This window comes from Gambusia affinis, linkage group LG20 (genome assembly GCF_019740435.1).
Source record: "Gambusia affinis linkage group LG20, SWU_Gaff_1.0, whole genome shotgun sequence".
NCBI classification, from domain to species: domain Eukaryota; kingdom Metazoa; phylum Chordata; class Actinopteri; order Cyprinodontiformes; family Poeciliidae; genus Gambusia; species Gambusia affinis.
This window is the reverse complement of record NC_057887.1, coordinates 20,499,305-20,516,424: the sequence shown is the minus strand read 5'-3', so window position 1 is coordinate 20,516,424 and position 17,120 is coordinate 20,499,305. Positions and strand designations below refer to the sequence as shown.

The 17,120-nt window shown below is 40.4% G+C and overlaps 1 protein-coding gene across 3 annotated transcripts in view; it reads left to right on the top strand.

Moving 5' to 3' along the window:
- The window catches only part of LOC122823532 (double C2-like domain-containing protein alpha), a 65,236-nt gene that overhangs the window by 25,850 nt on the left and 22,266 nt on the right, over positions 1–17,120 (top strand). For all 3 annotated transcript variants that reach the window (XM_044103245.1, XM_044103246.1, XM_044103244.1), the window contains 4 exons: positions 12,026–12,393; positions 13,564–13,643; positions 14,730–14,804; positions 15,047–15,156. In XM_044103245.1, coding sequence (XP_043959180.1) covers positions 12,030–12,393; positions 13,564–13,643; positions 14,730–14,804; positions 15,047–15,156 — 629 coding nt within the window. In that variant the 5' untranslated portion in view covers positions 12,026–12,029. The remainder of the gene's footprint in view (positions 1–12,025; positions 12,394–13,563; positions 13,644–14,729; positions 14,805–15,046; positions 15,157–17,120) is intronic.

Below are 17,120 nucleotides of genomic sequence, written 5' to 3'. Positions count from 1 at the left end.
GCTACTCGCAAAACCACTATATGCGACGCATATGGGCGCTGCACTAAAGGGGCGCCAGAATGTGGTGGAAAAAATATTCCTAGTTGAGAATGCGCAATTTTTTAAAACACGTGTTGTTGTCTTATGAAAGGGAGCTAGCCCTGGAGAGGCAGAAAAGAAAGAAGGAAAATGCATTTCAGAGAGGTTGACAGTCAGTAGGTAAGTTATTTCAGTCTATAGAGAGGAGGCTTGCAAATATTTAGCTTAAGTTGCTGGCAAATGACAGGTTATTATTTTCTTACAACTGTGTGGTGTAGTTACAGTTGTACAGACAGAACCTTACCAAGCTGTATCCAAGTTATATATTTAAAATAACAGTAACTGTGTTTCCAAATGCACGCAAAACTTTGTCAATATTCCACTAATGTTGAAAAAAACACAATTTTGTTCTCATTAAGAAATGCAATTAAAATCACACGTGAACAAATTAGTTCACACAATGAGTCATGAAAAAACATGCAGCGTCATCATCCTCCTACCACTTCCTGTTGTCTTCTTTGACGTTTTCGCCAGTAGCAATGTCCGGTTGTAACTTGTGCGATGCAAAAAAGTGTTTTCATTGCAGTTTTACAAAATTAACCAATTTTAATGCAGCAAAAAAAATCACCTCATCCTATTGCAAAAATTGATTTTTCAAAATTGTGGTGTTTCATTAATCAAATTTATTTGTCTGTACAAATACATGGACATGAAAAAAACATTTCTATATTATTTTTATACTTATTAGATAAATAGTAGATTAATGTCTTCCTGCTGGTGGCTGCTGCTGTATAAAACATGTTAACTCTGTTTATTGTAAAGTTATTGATGCTACTTTTGAATAATGAAAATAATCTGCATTTTTAAATCAAAATAATTGTTTTTAGTTTGCTACTCCTGTAAGGTAAACTCAACAGCCAACACTGGTATGATGTGAGCTAATTATGAATTATGCTAACAACAGCAGGTGCCGTATTTTCTGGACTATAGAGGTCACCTCACTGTAAGCCGCACCAACAAAGTAAAGAAAAAAAATGGAAACGTGTGTATATATATATATATATATATATATATATATATATATATATATATATATAAAAATTCCCTTCTCACCCACCGCGGGTGGTGATTCTTCTTCCTCTTAGCTCGGGTCCTCTACCAGAGGCCTGGGAGCTTGAGGGTTCTGCGCAGTATCTTGGCTGTGCCTAGGACTGCACATTTCTGGACTGAGATGTCTGATGTTGTTCCTGGGATCTGTTGTAGCCACTGTTCCAGTTTGGGGGTGACTGCCCCGAGGGTCCCGATGACCACAGGCACCAATGCTGGCAGGATAGCTCAATAGATAAGTCAGCGGTTTTTCACCCGGTCGACCCGGGTTCGAATCCAGGTCGAAACCGGAAAAAAGGGCGCTATCCTGTCTGGGTCCTTAGGCAAGATCCTTCGAGCTACAGCCTACCTCATAACATGAGAGACACAAAGAAGCAAGGAAACATGCCGGCTCAGACGTCGCCCGGCCAAACAAGGTCTGCGTCAGGTGCTGGGGAACCAGAGCACCTTGATGATAAATGGGCTACTGGAACAACGAGGCGGACAACGAAGCGGAAATGGGCAAGAGATAAAAAAAAAAAAAAAAATTCCCTTCTCACCCACCGCGGGTGGTGATTCTTCTTCCTCTTAGCTCGGGTCCTCTACCAGAGGCCTGGGAGCTTGAGGGTTCTGCGCAGTATCTTGGCTGTGCCTAGGACTGCACATTTCTGGACTGAGATGTCTGATGTTGTTCCTGGGATCTGTTGTAGCCACTGTTCCAGTTTGGGGGTGACTGCCCCGAGGGTCCCGATGACCACAGGCACCACTGTGGTCTTCACCTTCCAGGCCCTCTCCAGTTCCTCCCTTAGGCCCTGGTATTTCTCTAGTTTTTCATGCTCCTTTTTCCTGATGTTGCAGTCACTTGGTATTGCCACATCCACCACAACGGCTTTCCTCTGTTGTTTATCCACCACGACTATGTCTGGTTGGTTCGCCCTCACCATTTTGTCTGTCTGGATCTGGAAGTCCCACAGGATCTTAGCTCGGTCATTCTCCACTACCTTCGGGGGTGTTTCCCACTTTGATCTTGGGGGTTCCAGTCCATATTCTGCACAGATGTTTCTGTACACTATGCCTGCCACTTGGTTGTGTCGTTCCATGTATTCTTTCCCTGCCAGTATCTTGCACCCTGCTGTTATGTGTTGGACTGTCTCAGGGGCCTCCTTGCACAACCTACACCTTGGGTCTTGTCTGGTGTGGTAGATCTGGGCCTCAATTGCTCTGGTGTTTAGGGCCTGTTCCTGGGCGGCCATGATGAGGGCCTCTGTGCTGTCCTTCAGTCCAGCTTTTTCCAGCCATTGGTAGGACTTTCTGATGTCAGCCACTTCGTTATTTGCCGGTGGTACATCCCATGCAGGGGCTTGTCCTCCCATGATGGTTCCTCCGCACCTCAGGTTCTGTTCCCCATTGTTTGAGACATTCACTGAGCACATTGTCTGTTGAGGCTTTGTCCCTGATGTATCTATGGATCTTGGATGTCTCTGCCTTGGATAGTGGTTCTCACACTCACTAGTCCTCTGCCTCCTTCTTTGCGGTTCGTGTAGAGTCTCAGTGTGCTGGATTTGGGGTGGAACCCTCCGTGCATTGTTAGTAGTTTCCGGTCTTAACATCTGTGGCTTGTATCTCCTCCTTTGGCCAGCTAATTATTCCTGCAGGGTACCTGATTACTGGTAGGGCATAGCTGTTTATTGCACGGATCTTGTTCTTGCCATTGAGCTGGCTTCTCAGGACTTGTCTTATTCGTTGGAGGTATTTGGTTGTGGCTCTTTTTCTTGTGATCTCATCAAGGTTGCCATTTGCTTGTGATATTCCCAGGTATTTGTAACCTTCCTCTATGTCTGCTATTGTTCCTTCTGGGAGTGAGATCCTTCTGTGCGGATGACCTTCCCTCTCTTTGTAACCATCCGACCACACTTCTCTAGTCCGAATGACATCCCAATGTCCGTTGTATATCCTGGTGGTGTGGATCAGTGAGTCTATGTCTCGCCGCTCTTGGCATACAGCTTGATGTCATCCATGTAGAGGAGGTGGCTGATGTTGGCTCCATTCTTGAGTCGGTATCCGTAGCCAGTCTTGTTGATGATTTGGCTGAGGGGTTCAGGCCTATGCAGAACAGTAGCGGGACAGCGCATCTCCTTGGTATATGCCACATTTGATGGATACTTGTGCAAGTGGCTTGCAGTTGGCTTCAAGGGTGGTCTTCCACAGCCCCATTGAGTTTGCAATGAAGGTTCTCAAGGTTCTGTTGATGTTGTACATCTCTAAGCATTCGATGATCCAAGTGTGTGGCATTGAGTCATAGGCTTTCTTGTAATCAATCCAAGCCGTGCACAGGTTGGTGTGTCGGGTTTTGCAGTCTCTGGCAACTGTGTGGTCTACAAGGAGTTGGTGTTTGGCTCCTCTGCTATTCACCCCGATGCCCTTCTGTGTCGTGCTCATGTATTGATCCATGTGTTTGCTTATCTTAGCCGCTATGATGCCTGACATGAGCTTCCAGGTTGTGGAGAGACAGGTTATTGGTCGGTAGTTAGATGGGACCGGGCCCTTTGTTGGATCCTTCTGGATCAGGATTGTGCGCCCTTCAGTTAACCATTCAGGGTGGTTCCGTTCTGTAGCAGCTGGTTCATTTGGTCTGCCAGTCGCTCATGTAGGGCAGTCAGTTTCTTTAGCCAGTAGGCATGGATCTTGTCTGGCCCTGGTGCTGTCCAGTTCTTCATACCTGAGACTCTTTCTTGGACATCTGCCACAGTGATGGTTACCGGATTTTGCTCAGGGAGTTTGCTGTGGTCATCTCGTAGAGAGATCAGCCACTTTGCATTGCTGTTGTGGGACGCCTCCCTTTCCCATATGCTTTTCCAGTATTGTTCTGTCTCCAGAACAATATTGGTGGGTCTCCAGCCTTGTTATTCCCCTGCCACTGAGAGTACACTTTAGCTGGTTGGGTGGAGAAGAGCCTGTTAATCCTTCTGGATTCCTTCTCCTTGTATCTCTTTAGGCGGCTGGCCAAGGCCTGGAGTCTCTGTTTGGCAGTTTCAGTGCTTCAGGTATGTGCATCTGGCTGTACTTCTTGGGTATTGGTCTTTTTGTTGTTCCTTATGGAGCTCTGATAGTTGGCTCACTTCCCTCCTTGTTGCCTTGATTTTACTCTCTAACCGTCTTTTCCATGGTGGGTATTTGTTATTGTCATTGTTATTCTTATAGCCAAGCAACTCAAGGATCACTGATGCTGCGTTGTAAATCAGCTCGTTGGTTTCTGTTATGGTATTGGTAGGGATTGTTCTCACTGCTGCATTCACATTCTCAATGAGACTTTCTGATGGTATTTCACTCAGCCGTTGTAATTGGCGCCGAGGAGGTCTGTCTGTCATTCCTGCCATGATTCTATTTCTCAGGTCCGTTGCAGCCTCGTTCAGCTCTGTTTCCATCATTGTGGCTGCATATTCCCTCTCTGGGCGGGGCTTGTAGTTAAGCCCGCCCTCTCTGACATCCAGGTTCCTCCTTTTCGCCAGAAGCGTTTGTGTTGTACTCCAATCTCAAGCTGTGATAGTAGCTGCCGTTTGCGGATGTTGGAACACTGAGCTACTAGCTGTTTAGCACTTAGTGTGGACTGGGGATGTCGAAGTAACCATTCCTCCCTCAGTCTTTGCATATAGCCCCTCCGATCGGGGCTACTTGAGTAGTAGCATTCCAACAGATCCAAGTTTTCATCTCTTGCCCATTTCCGCTTCGTTGTCCGCCTCGTTGTTCCAGTAGCCCATTTATCATCAAGGTGCTCTGGTTCCCCAGCACCTGACGCAGACCTTGTTTGGCCGGGCGACGTCTGAGCCGGCATGTTTCCTTGCTTCTTTGTGTCTCTCATGTTATGAGGTAGGCTGTAGCTCGAAGGATCTTGCCTAAGGACCCAGACAGGATAGCGCCCTTTTTTCCGGTTTCGACCTGGATTCGAACCCGGGTCGACCGGGTGAAAACCCGCTGACTTATCTATTGAGCTATCCTGCCAGCAGATATATATATATATATATATATATATGTATATATATATATATATATGTATATAAAAGCCGCACCAGGCTATAAACCGCTGATTTTGGTTATTCACAAAAGACGCAGACCTCAGGTTTTTAAAGGATGCTTAATAAACCTGCTGGATTTATTAAGGACGCATCCCTCCAACGTCGAACCATCGATTCGTTCATGGTAACTGATGTGCAGCGGCCATCGATCTGTATTGCCAGATCGATAGTCTTTAACTTAAAAACTGCATAATATGAACTTGTTTGTGTAGTTTCCTTGATGAGGGAGTTTGAAGAAATTTGTCCGTCGTGCCTGCTGCTAGCATGTGCTTGTTATAAATGAAATTTTACTTCCAATGATTCACTTCCTGCTAAAGTCGAAGAAAAATCCACAGAATAGGACCATAAGCCGCATGGTTCGAAGTGTGGGGAAAACGTAGCGGCTCATAGTCCGCTATGTATTCTATGTATTTTACACACAGAGAGTTGCTCAGGAATGATAAAGCATCTCAGAAAGTACGTAGCTGCTGACACACAAACGGAAGAAATCCTCTCGCAGCCACAGGTGATGCCAAGAGTGATGGAGAGATAATGAGAGGATAAAGAAGGGGTGAATTTTTGACAGTGAAGATGAGAAGGTAGGGTCTGAGAGACAGCGAGCGCTCCATGCCTGTCATATGACTAATTTAAAGTGAAGGAGCTAAAAGAGGAGGGAGGGGGAGGCGGCGTGTTGCGCAGAGATATATTCCTGACTACCGGATGTGAGCTTCCTCTCTTGTTTTCTTGGCTGGAAATCTGCGTGTTACAAACACAATGTGGGGGGGGATGCATCTTCTGCAGCATAAATAAAACCAACAGAAACCCAGTTTGCACCTGCAGGAGACAAGATGAGCTATTATGTGCTATTATGGACACGTTTATTTGGATTTAGTGTGTAAGAAGTCTTTAAGAAAATTTGGGAAAAACTGGATTGGAGCTTTTATATCAGCAGAATAATTAAACACAGAAAATGTTAAAATGTGGGATCTCTACTGAGCGGATGTAGAAGTATTTTTAGGTTGGCGCCCTTACAGAGAAAGATCTTTGATTGTATCTCTTTATGGAAACTCTAGAGCCTTAGCTAGAAATAGAGCTGAACCGATTTTCCGATTATTCAAATAATAAGTAATCGATGAATTAACTCAAAAAAAGGCCATTTGCTGAGAGAACAACCCTTTCAACCAATGTGATATTTCCCAGTGAGTAAAAACACTCATGTTAAATGTTTTACCAAACCTTCTGGTGTGAGATTATTTTAATCCAATAAATAAAATAAATTGCTATTTTAGATTTGGTTCTACATTTTCACATCAATAGACACGTTGCAGCAAGATGTTATGAGCACAAGATCTTGCCCCCAGCTTTCTGCTGGCCGGCAATAAACTGCTGCTAACAATGGCTACCATTGGTTTTAGCTGTCAAGTTGTTGACAAAACCTGCAAAATCTGAAATTTACGCCTGATATATAAAAGAAAAAAGGACGTAGTGCTTTTCTACTTATTGTACTACAACTAGAGAACCGGGTCAGGAAAACATTCTAACTAAAAAATATAGCGAAGGAGAGGGATGTAGCTCAGTTATGCTAGCATGACTATGACAAATGTAACATTTAGATGTGCTGTGGAATTCTGTGTGTTTTGGTTCAGTCAAAACCTAGACACCAACTCTCTGGCATATTGTCAGTAGAGCAGGTGTTTAAATTAGCTAATCCACCACCGCAGAGTTAGCTTAGCTAATAGCAGCGACAACTGAGCTACCACAGCGATCACCTAATAATAATCGCAAAATAAATATCAAGCCTGAAAACATGAAACTGTAATGGACTGAATGTTTGAGTGGTGTTTTTGTTTGTTTTTTTGGATGTTGAATCTTGAAACATAGGGTGGTGTTGTCAGTTGCTATGGCAACAAGGTTGTGTGTAGTGTAGCTGAAACCGAGAGCGAGAAAAAAAGAAGGATATGAATCGTCTTGATTTGTTCTTCAACAATTTTTAACATCTCCAGGTTTTGTGTTGTTGGCGGGATCGTTCTACTGCGGCAGGGCGGAAACGGACGGCGCAGGAAAGAATCGTCTTTCTGCCCTCCAGCGTTGTGCGCATGCATGAAATTTCTGGATGTAAACAAAGACCTCAGAGTTTTTCCACCAGGCCTTCCAGAGCTTGGAGCAATGTTTACAAGCATTGGGTTTGGTGTTTTTACTTCTGCGCTGACGCTCTCGTGAGTGAGATGATGATGATGGTGGTGGTGGCGGTAAGAAGAAGACGAAGAGGAGGAGGACCTCCAGCTGGCAGCATGGGGGGGATCAATCACCGGCTCCCGGAGAGCCTCAGGCCCGCCGCTGTTGCACGCGTGCTGCTGGTCCTCAAGCTGCTCCGACTCAAGGCCACATCTGCCAGAACTGGGAGGCGAATGACTGCACACATCACGTCAACGGCCTCATGAAGTGTGTGTGCAGACGGACGGATTAACGGTCTGACAGAAACGTGGCTGTGTTTATGTTTGCACTATTGTTTTTGATGAATTATGCATTCAACTCCAGGATTCTCATTATCACAGACTCTTAAGTTTATTGATCCTTAAATCCATTCCTGCTATAAACATCTCCATCATACGAAGAGCTTAATTAACTTGTCTGCAGCTTCACCTTAATGCGATGCAATCAGACTCTTCAGATAATTTCTAATAAAGGGCTTTGTGAGTTTTGCTTTGTTGTTGTAACAAACTGAAATGATTTCCTGTAACTTTGACAAGTGCATTGCCCTATTAGCTACAGCTAGCAATTATTTTAGCATTTTATTAATCCATCCATTGATTGGATAAAAAAAATTGGCACATTCTGCTGATTTTTCATTTAACCACTTAAGCCTATTTTATACAATATCAAAAATACATAAAAAATTGAAATAACTTATATTTTCTTTTTAAAATAAGAAAATAAAGATTTAATTGCTGAAAATGCAATAATGCAGCATTTATTTAATGAACACTTGATCACTTGTAGCAATACGTCTAACATCAACATCTAAAATGCTTGACTTCATCAATACTGATCTGTTGATTAATTTTTGGATTAACTGATTAATAATTGTTTGACAATGGTAATAAGTGGGAGATTTTTTTGATAGGATTTGAACCAGGTGAATCTGAAACCGCCACGTTAGAAGTTCTGCGTATAAAATACTTACACATAAAGGTTTTTTATCTTAAGTGTGAAATGTTTAAGTTCTTTTTGTACAGTTTTGACTAAATTACTATTTTGAATATGTTGACCTTTCAGCAAATTCACCTTTCTTAATCTGTAAACACCACTTAATGATTAATAGATTAATTAATTAGTTGACAATTATTTGAGTAATTGATTAATCACGATTAATCGTTTCAACTCTACTTCTAGGTAGAAAGGTTTTGAAAGAAACCAAGACTCTGGATTATCTGGAGAGTTTCCATAAAGAGGAAAAATCTAAGATTTTTGTCCTTATGCGCTCCAACATAAAAATACTTCTATACTTCATATCTACTAATCTGATTAATCGTTTCAATATTGCTTCATCAAAAGCTGATGTTTTTTCTGCATTGGTTAATTAGGAGACGGCTAAAAAAGTAGCACAACTCCGACATGATGAAGTTATTCATCATACATTCATGAGACCAAAATGGCCGCTGATGGGTTTTTGTCCATCATCTCCCTTCCTTGAGCCAGAAGTCTGCCAAAGTCCTTTCAGCCTAACGAGTGAGGGAAGCTGACGTGTTGGCACACTGCGGCGGCTTTCAGAGCGCGGTTTCATCACCAGCCAAGATGAAGCTGGATGAGCCGCGGCGCATCTCGCCCACCCGCCGAGTTCACAACACAACCGGGTCACCGCCAGTGACCCTGACTGCTTGTAATTTCGCCGAAGGTCAACAGTCAGGAACGGCGGTTTGAGAGTCACTTTTGGCCGGGGCACATCAATCAATGTTAGGTGTATGTGAGTCTTGTTAGTGTGTGAAATAATAATAATAACTGTCTCCTCGTTGTGCATATATATATATATATATATATATATATATATATATATATATATATATATATATATATATAAATTAATAAATTTCACAAATTTATTTGGTATATTTGAATTTTAAGAAAAAAAGTCAGAAATATGAGACAACATAATCAAAATTTTAGAAATAGTCAGAATTTTGAGGAATTTTGAGGGGGATCAAACAAAATTGGAGAAAAAAAGTTGAAATTCTAAAATTAAAGTGAGAATTCTAAGAAAAAAATAAAAATTCTGTGAAAAATGTCAGAAATATCAGAAAAAGGTCAGAATTCTGAGGGGGGAAAATTTAAAAAGATCAAAATTATGAGAAGAAAATAAAAAAAAATTAAGAGGAAAAAAGGCAGAATTCTGACAGGGAAAAAAAGAAATTTGGAGAAAAAAGTCAGAATTCAGAGTTTAAAGTCAGAATTGTGAGGAAAAAGGATGTTACAGCAGCAGTCATACTGGATTTTGAAGGGAAAATCAACTCCTGCATCCAAAACAGAATGAAGCCAAATTCTCAGATTTTCTTTGATCTGTTTTCACAGATTAAAGCTCCCAGACAACACAGAGGAAGTACGAACATTCACAGTGCAAATATGAACTTCTCAGTTTGAATCGACGAATGCAGAGCGAACAGAAGGTAGTCCAAAGGGGGGAGCTTTCTGCTCGGTATTGAGGACACAACGCCCCCTCAAGCCCTGCTGTCTTTAGAAAACCAACGCTGCAACGTGTTTGTTTTCCACCCCCTTCACTTTATTTTTTTTATTTTCAAAGAAGAGCAGATACACTGCAAAAACAAAATCTTATCATGTATTTATGGAACTAATGTCTTAGTACACTTGGAATAAGACAAAACTAACTTACAAATAACTTTTCAGCAAAATAAAGGTAGGAAAGCATAAACTCATAATTTAATTAAATTCAAAAATACTTTAATAACCCAAAAGAGAAATTAAATGTTTTTGCAACTCATTTTATATAAGATTCTTCAAGCAAGTTGTTAGATTCTGATAGCTGCAGGCAGGAAGAAAATCCTGCAGCAGTAAAAAAAAAACACACTGCAAAAACACAAAATCTTCCAAGTATTTTTGTAGTTTCTACTACGAATATCTTAGTGCACTTTAAATAAGAAAAAACTAACTTACAATAACTTTTCAGTGACATATAGGAGCTTATTTTAAGCCAATAACTTCTTAATATTGTGTTTTTAGGTAGTATAGGAAAAAAGTACTACTTTTTCAAATAATTTGTAGAAATATTTACTAAAACAAGCTCCTATATGTTACTGAAATGTTATTGTAAGTTAGTTTTGTCTCATTTAAAGTGCACTAAGATATTTGCAGTAGAAGGCAGACCAAAATTAGTTGGTAATAATTTGTGTTTTTGCAGTGCAGTCACAGCTTTATGCAACAACGCGGCTCTTCTAGCAATGAACAAGGACTGAAGAGCGATTCAGCCTGGAAAAACTTCCTCCTGTAATTGTCTGACTATGCAGACTTGTCGAGGATTTTAGATAACGAATGTGCCTAAACACACACACACACACACACACACACACACACACACACACACACACTGTAATTTCAATGTGGATTGTAATTTAACTCAGCCACTTTTCGTCCATTATCTCTTATCCTTCCTCTGCCATTTCATTCAGATTTATTTAATTGAAATGCAAATGTGCGCATATCCTCTGCTGTATTTTGTAGTCCTGTGAGAAACTACATTAAAATTGCTTTAATTAGGTTCAAAGTGCTTTCATTAAGAGAGCCACTTGTGGTAGCTTTCTGAAATGAGATATTCGACTGCAGGTAACATTTAACAAGAGTTACGCCAGTCTGCGTTTCTCCAGAAGAAACGCATTAAAACAGAGAAATTACAAAAAAAAAAAAAGAGTAAAAAAGTGTTTGATAAACACAAACTAGCTGGTCTGATTTAATACTCTGCTGTCTTTAGACAGGCAAAATGTATACAGGTAGGTTTAATATTTTAAAGACAAAAATGACTAAAACTGCAAACAAACCACAACAAATGAAGGCAAAAAACACTTTTCTAAATATTTTTTTAGTGTATAGCATGTTAAACTAATACAAAGTGTATTTGTGTTTTAGAACAGGGCAAAGTGATTACATGTAATGTATTATATCTTTCTTCTTTGTCATTTGTGAACAATAAAACTACTATGTTCAGAATTCTGTGAAAAAAGTCAAAATACGGACAAACTAAAATTCTGCAAAAAATAGCCAAAATTCTGTAAAGAGAAAAGGCAAAATTCTGAAAAAACTTGACAAAATTCTGAGAAAAAAATAAGCAAAATTCTGTTAAAAAAAAGTCAAAATTTGGAAGCAAGAAAAAGTCAAAATTCTAAAAGAAAAAAAAGCCAGAATTTTGTAGAGAAAAGTCAAAATTCTGAAAAAAAAGGCAAAATTCTGTTAAAAAAAAGTCAAAATTCGGGGGGCGTGCTCCGGTGGCGTAGAGGGTAGCGCCCCCACGCTTGGAGGCCTTCAGTCCTCGACGCGGCCGTCGTGGAATTTGCCGCATGTCTTCCCCACTTTCCTTCCCCCTTTCCTGTCAGCCTACTGTGGTATAAGGGACACTAGCCCACGAAAAGGACCCCCTGGTGGGGAAAAAAAAAAAAAAAAAAAAAAGCCAAAATTTGGAAGCAAAAAAAAGTCTGATTTTTTTTTTTTTCAGTGACCAGAATTATCTTCTGTAATAGTCTGATAAGCACAGATTTATATAAAAACATTGTGTGTGTTTCTGTCTCTTATTTTTGTAGCATTAACTGTAGCGCTGGAGCTTCTGTTTTGCCCACTCACTTACTGACTGTCATCGTGTTTACTTCCAGCCCTATGACCGTGCGGAAGGGAAACCGTTTGGGCATCTCCATCCAGGAGCACATGGCCATCAACGTCTGCCCGGGCCCCATACGCCCCATCCGTCAGATCTCTGCCTACTTCCCCCGACTCTCGCCCACTTCCTCCGTCTCGGAGCCGCTCTCGCCCAACCAGCTGACGGCTCCGCTGAGCCCCGGCAGCGCGGGCCAAAGTGGAGGAGGAGCAGCGGGAGGAGGAGACGGAGAAGGAGGAGGCGGGGCGAGCAGGTGCCTTTTGTCTCCGCTGCTACCGGGAGCCGCAGGAGGAGGAGGGTCGCTGTCGGCCATGAGCAGCATGGACACCTCCATCGAGATCGACAGCTGCGACAGCGACGACAACAGTGAGTCGCCTCGGAGCAACGATCAGGTCTCACCGGAAAACAGCGCCGGGTTTAGGAGGATGAGGGAGTATTAGCACTGGGATAATTAAAAAGATAAATTACGAGAATAAAGTCATGAAATTGCAAAAATAAAGTTGTACGAAAATAAAGGCGCGATAATACGAGAATAAAGTTGCTGGAGAAAAAAAGTCGCACAAGAATAAAGGAATAGTATTACAATAATAGAGTCACAATAATACGAGAAAAAAAGTTGATATTTCAAGAATAAAGTAATACAATTACGACTTTTTTTCTCGTATTATTGCGACTTTAATTCTTGAACGACTTTCTCATATTTTCTTTTACTTTATTCTGGTAATTTTCCATCCATCCATCCATTTTCTGTTCACCCTTATCCCTTAGTGGGCTTGGGAGAGTTTCTGGTAATTTTATTTTAATTATTGTTTTTAGTATGATCCAAGTTCTCCGTCATATAGAAGGAGTTGGACCTGGTTTGGCTCTTTTTAATTTTCCAAATGGCTCTTCACTCTTTTTTTTTATCATCAGCTGTCTCATACTTTAGTTTAACTTGGCAAATATCATTTTTCTGTATGCTAATAAATCCTTTTGTATTTAGTGGTTTTCGATTTGGTTGTGCAGCAGGCTCCACTTCTGCTTTTCAAAGATGTACAGTTGTATAATTGCACATCAATTTTCAGCCATTTTCATGTGTGAGCAGTTATTTGAATTTAAAGTGACAGGAGGGCCAGAAATGGCTCCAAATTGGCAGAACTGAGCAGACTGAAATATAATTATCTAAGAATGATTTTGTGCAAAAAAATAGAAATAATTAATGTGATTGGTGTTGCACATAGATCTATCTATCCTAACCTGTTCAAGGAGGCATCTTAGGTCACCTTAAAAATCTGGTTCAGCTCGTAAAAGACAAAATAAATGACACTGACACACATCTGGACTCATATAAAGAGTTCAGAAGAAAACCATGTAAAGAGAGAGTTTTAGATTTCAGGAACTAGTCGATATTTATTCAATATTCCCACCTGTTTTTCTCTCTCTCGCTCGCTCTCTGTGCCGTTTGCTCTTCGCCTCCTAATGAAGTCATCATCATAAAAGCAATTATCTGTATCATTGGCACACATTTCTTCTGACTTGTCGTTAACTCCCTTCCAGCTTCCCTGGGGACGTTGGAGTTTGACCTTCTGTACGAGAAAGCCACCAGCTCCTTGCACTGCACAGTCCTCAGAGCAAAGGTACGGTGTCCACGGGAAAATGCTTTACAACCTCTAAACGCCTGTTGTCTTGTCAGACAGAAAGCCAGCAAAGGAAAACCAGGTTCTGTTTCTGTCAGCTATAATGATTATGTGTTAGACTTCTGAAACCAACATGAGGAAATAGTTTTAGACACATTTGAGGTAATGTATGAGCGAAAATCTATTTAGCCACTCTTACATATATAGTGTAATACTTGAGATTCCTTCTGAAAACTGTCAAAGTTGCCTGATTTAATAGTTTAAATACCAAATATACCATAATACGCATTACTATACACAGCTGAAATCATCGTGGCACCACAGCAGAAACTAACATCTACTTATCTTCTCAGCCAATCAGCACCAAGGAAAATAAATGGGGCTCTTCGATTGGCTGCTTTGCAAGCACTAGCCACACTGCAAAAACTCAAAATCTTACCAAGTATTTTTTGGTCTAATTACTACTGTAAATGTCTTAATGCACTTGAAATAAGACAAAACTGAATCACAAGTAACTTTTCAGGAGGAAAAAAAGTAAATAACTACTTAAGTAAATAATTCCTGAATATTCATAAATAGTACTAATTCTGCCGGCAGAGTAATTCACAGGTAACATGATGAAAAAATATTTAATATATTTGATTTAACATCTTGTTTTAACTGCAATGTTTATTTTTTTCAACCATCATATATCTCACTCCTGCAGAGATTATTCATGCAAAACTTTCTCAATTAGAATGTGTTGGCATGGTAACGTTGCCCATTTTATGATTTGAAAAGCTGTGATTGATTTTGTTAAAAACACGCAGATATTTAATGCTCTTTTTAAAGTAAAGTTGTTTAGTATCAGGGATTGTAAATGTTTTAAATAGGACATATCTTCGTTTTTAGGGTACAAACTTAACATTCAGCTTCTTATTTTCACCCTTCACACTCAAACTCTTTAGTTAAACTTTGATTGATCTTTAAACATTTTCCAAATGAACCTCGTACTTCAGCATTTGTCGCTGCTGGAAGTTTCCAGATTCACCTCCACGTCTCATTTTGTAGTTTTTTTTATGTCCTATATTTTCTCTTCTCTGCAAGGGTTTGAAGCCGATGGATTTCAACGGTTTGGCCGATCCGTACGTCAAGCTGCATCTGCTGCCCGGAGCCTGCAAGGTTGGATTTTATTACAAGTGTTTTTTATTTCTCAGTGTTTTTCTGTGAAATTGAAAGAGACCTTCAGCTTCCTGTCTGCAGGAAGATTGGAGGACACTCTTCAATCACGGTCTCATTTTAGAGTTGTGTGACGAAAATGTGGATGAATAACTGAGCAGTAATAGAAGGACCTTGGAGTTATTTTTTTCTGCTGTTTGCATGTCGCAGTGACATTTACTTTGTTCTCCCCGTGGTGTTGACAGGCCAATAAACTGAAAACAAAGATTGTTCGAAACACACTCAACCCCGTGTGGAACGAGACGCTCACCTACTGCGGCATCACCGAGGAAGACATGTACCGCAAAACGCTCAGGTAGTCTCTATTATTCACCGGCCTGGGTAGCAGCGAGTCACATTTACTTCAGCAACTTTAGGAAAAAAATACATTTTAGGACTATTTTTACTTGAGTAATTTTGTTATTAAGTATATCTACTCTTACTTGAGTAAAGTTTCTGAATGCTCTAGGCAATCTGAGTAACTTTATTATTTGAAAAATAAGCTCAGCAGACACAGAGACACACCTGACGTTTTTGTTAGTTTAATGAGTTTTATATGAAAATAATTTTATTTCTTTCTATAAAAATGTCTCTCTTTTCAGATTTTGTAATTGTGTTATTTATGTTCTTTTCATTTTGCTCCTTAAAGGGGACGAAACTGTTGTCGTTAACAGAATTTTATGCAAAATTCACCATTTTGTGCATTTTTGTTCTTCCATTTTGGTCTCTATTGCTTTGGATAACCTTCTGGAATGTAACGTCAGAAATCCGTTACCTAGCAACCCCAGCCAAGGCCAGCCCCGTTACCTAGCAACGCAAGTTGAGTTCCGACTGGTTTTACTGCTGTAAAGTTTGCTCCTGGAAAAGACAAGAGTTTTGTTGTTCAGCTACACTGCAAAACATACAAAATCTTACCAATAAGTCTAGTTTCAAGTGCAAATGTTTTGGGACATTTGGAATAAGATAAAACTAACTCACAAGTAACTTTACAGTAAGATACAGCAGCTTGTTTTAAGTAAATAATTCTTGAATATTGATTTTTTTAAAAAGTATTAGCTGAATTAGCAGATTATTCATTTATTACTTCTTGGGAAAAAATTCATCTTATAAGTCCAAAAATCTTCCAGTGGAACTAACGCTGTTTCTAATCAATATTCAAGAATTATTGACCTAAAACAATAATTTAAGCTAATATATCTTTCTGACTCACAATAACTAACTCACAGTTACTTGTGAGTTAGTTTTGTGTTACCTGAAATCAAAATTGAAATGGTACACTGTTTTTGCAGTGTGGTACACTGTTGATTGTTCAGGAGGCTCCACTTGTGCTTTTCAAAGTCATACAGTTGTATAATTGTGCATCTGTTTGCAGCCATTTTTATGTGGGAGTGTAAACATTGAGTTGGGGGCGTGGCTAGCAGCAGCTTATTTAGATTTAAAGTGACAGAGGCCATAAAACAGAACTGATCAAACTGAAGACTCATTATTGAAGGATGATTTTCTGCAAAAAAAAAAAAAAAAAGGCTAACCTGTTCAAGGAAGCAAAGTAGGTCACCTTTTAATATAAAACTTATGAGTTTATATTTTGGTCAGCCTGATATATTTTTGACTTTTTGATCAGTTACTTGAGTTGCATTTTTACAAAATACATTTTTACTTGTAATTTCTTGGATGGCTACATTTTACTTTTACTTGAGTATATATATATATATATTGAAGTACTGTTGCTGTTACTTGAGTAATTTTTTTAGCTACCTGTGTTTTCTCGGCTGTTCCTGATCTGACTCATGCTTACAAAAGATTTCTTATCGTCTGTCTCAATCGCTGAGTCCTTTGCTATCAGCTTGAAGGACGTCCAGTAGTTCTCGACGCCCCCTCTCCGTCTCCATTGAGGCTGTTTCGTGTTGTGTCACCTCAGCCTCGTCCCTTCCTATCCAAACATCTCTCCTGTCCGCTGCGATCAGAGAAGATCTCCACCTCTCTTTGTCGCTCCTTCCATCTGCCTCTTTGCTTTCTCTTTTTCAAAGTTGCAGTGACAGATTGAGGTCAGACTGCGCACCGCGGGGTGTTTTAATCTCATTGACCCCCCCTCTGGAGGTGACGAAAGCTGCGAATTGTTTCTGTCTGTGGCTGAAACTCTGCCGTGGTCCACATGAGAGCCGGATCTGAGCAGGATGGACAGGTTAGCTCTCGGAGGTGATTAGAGGAACCGGTGCTGCTGCCGACCCGCGGCGCCGGCACGTAAATATCAGGAGTTTGACTCATTCAGGTTCACAACCT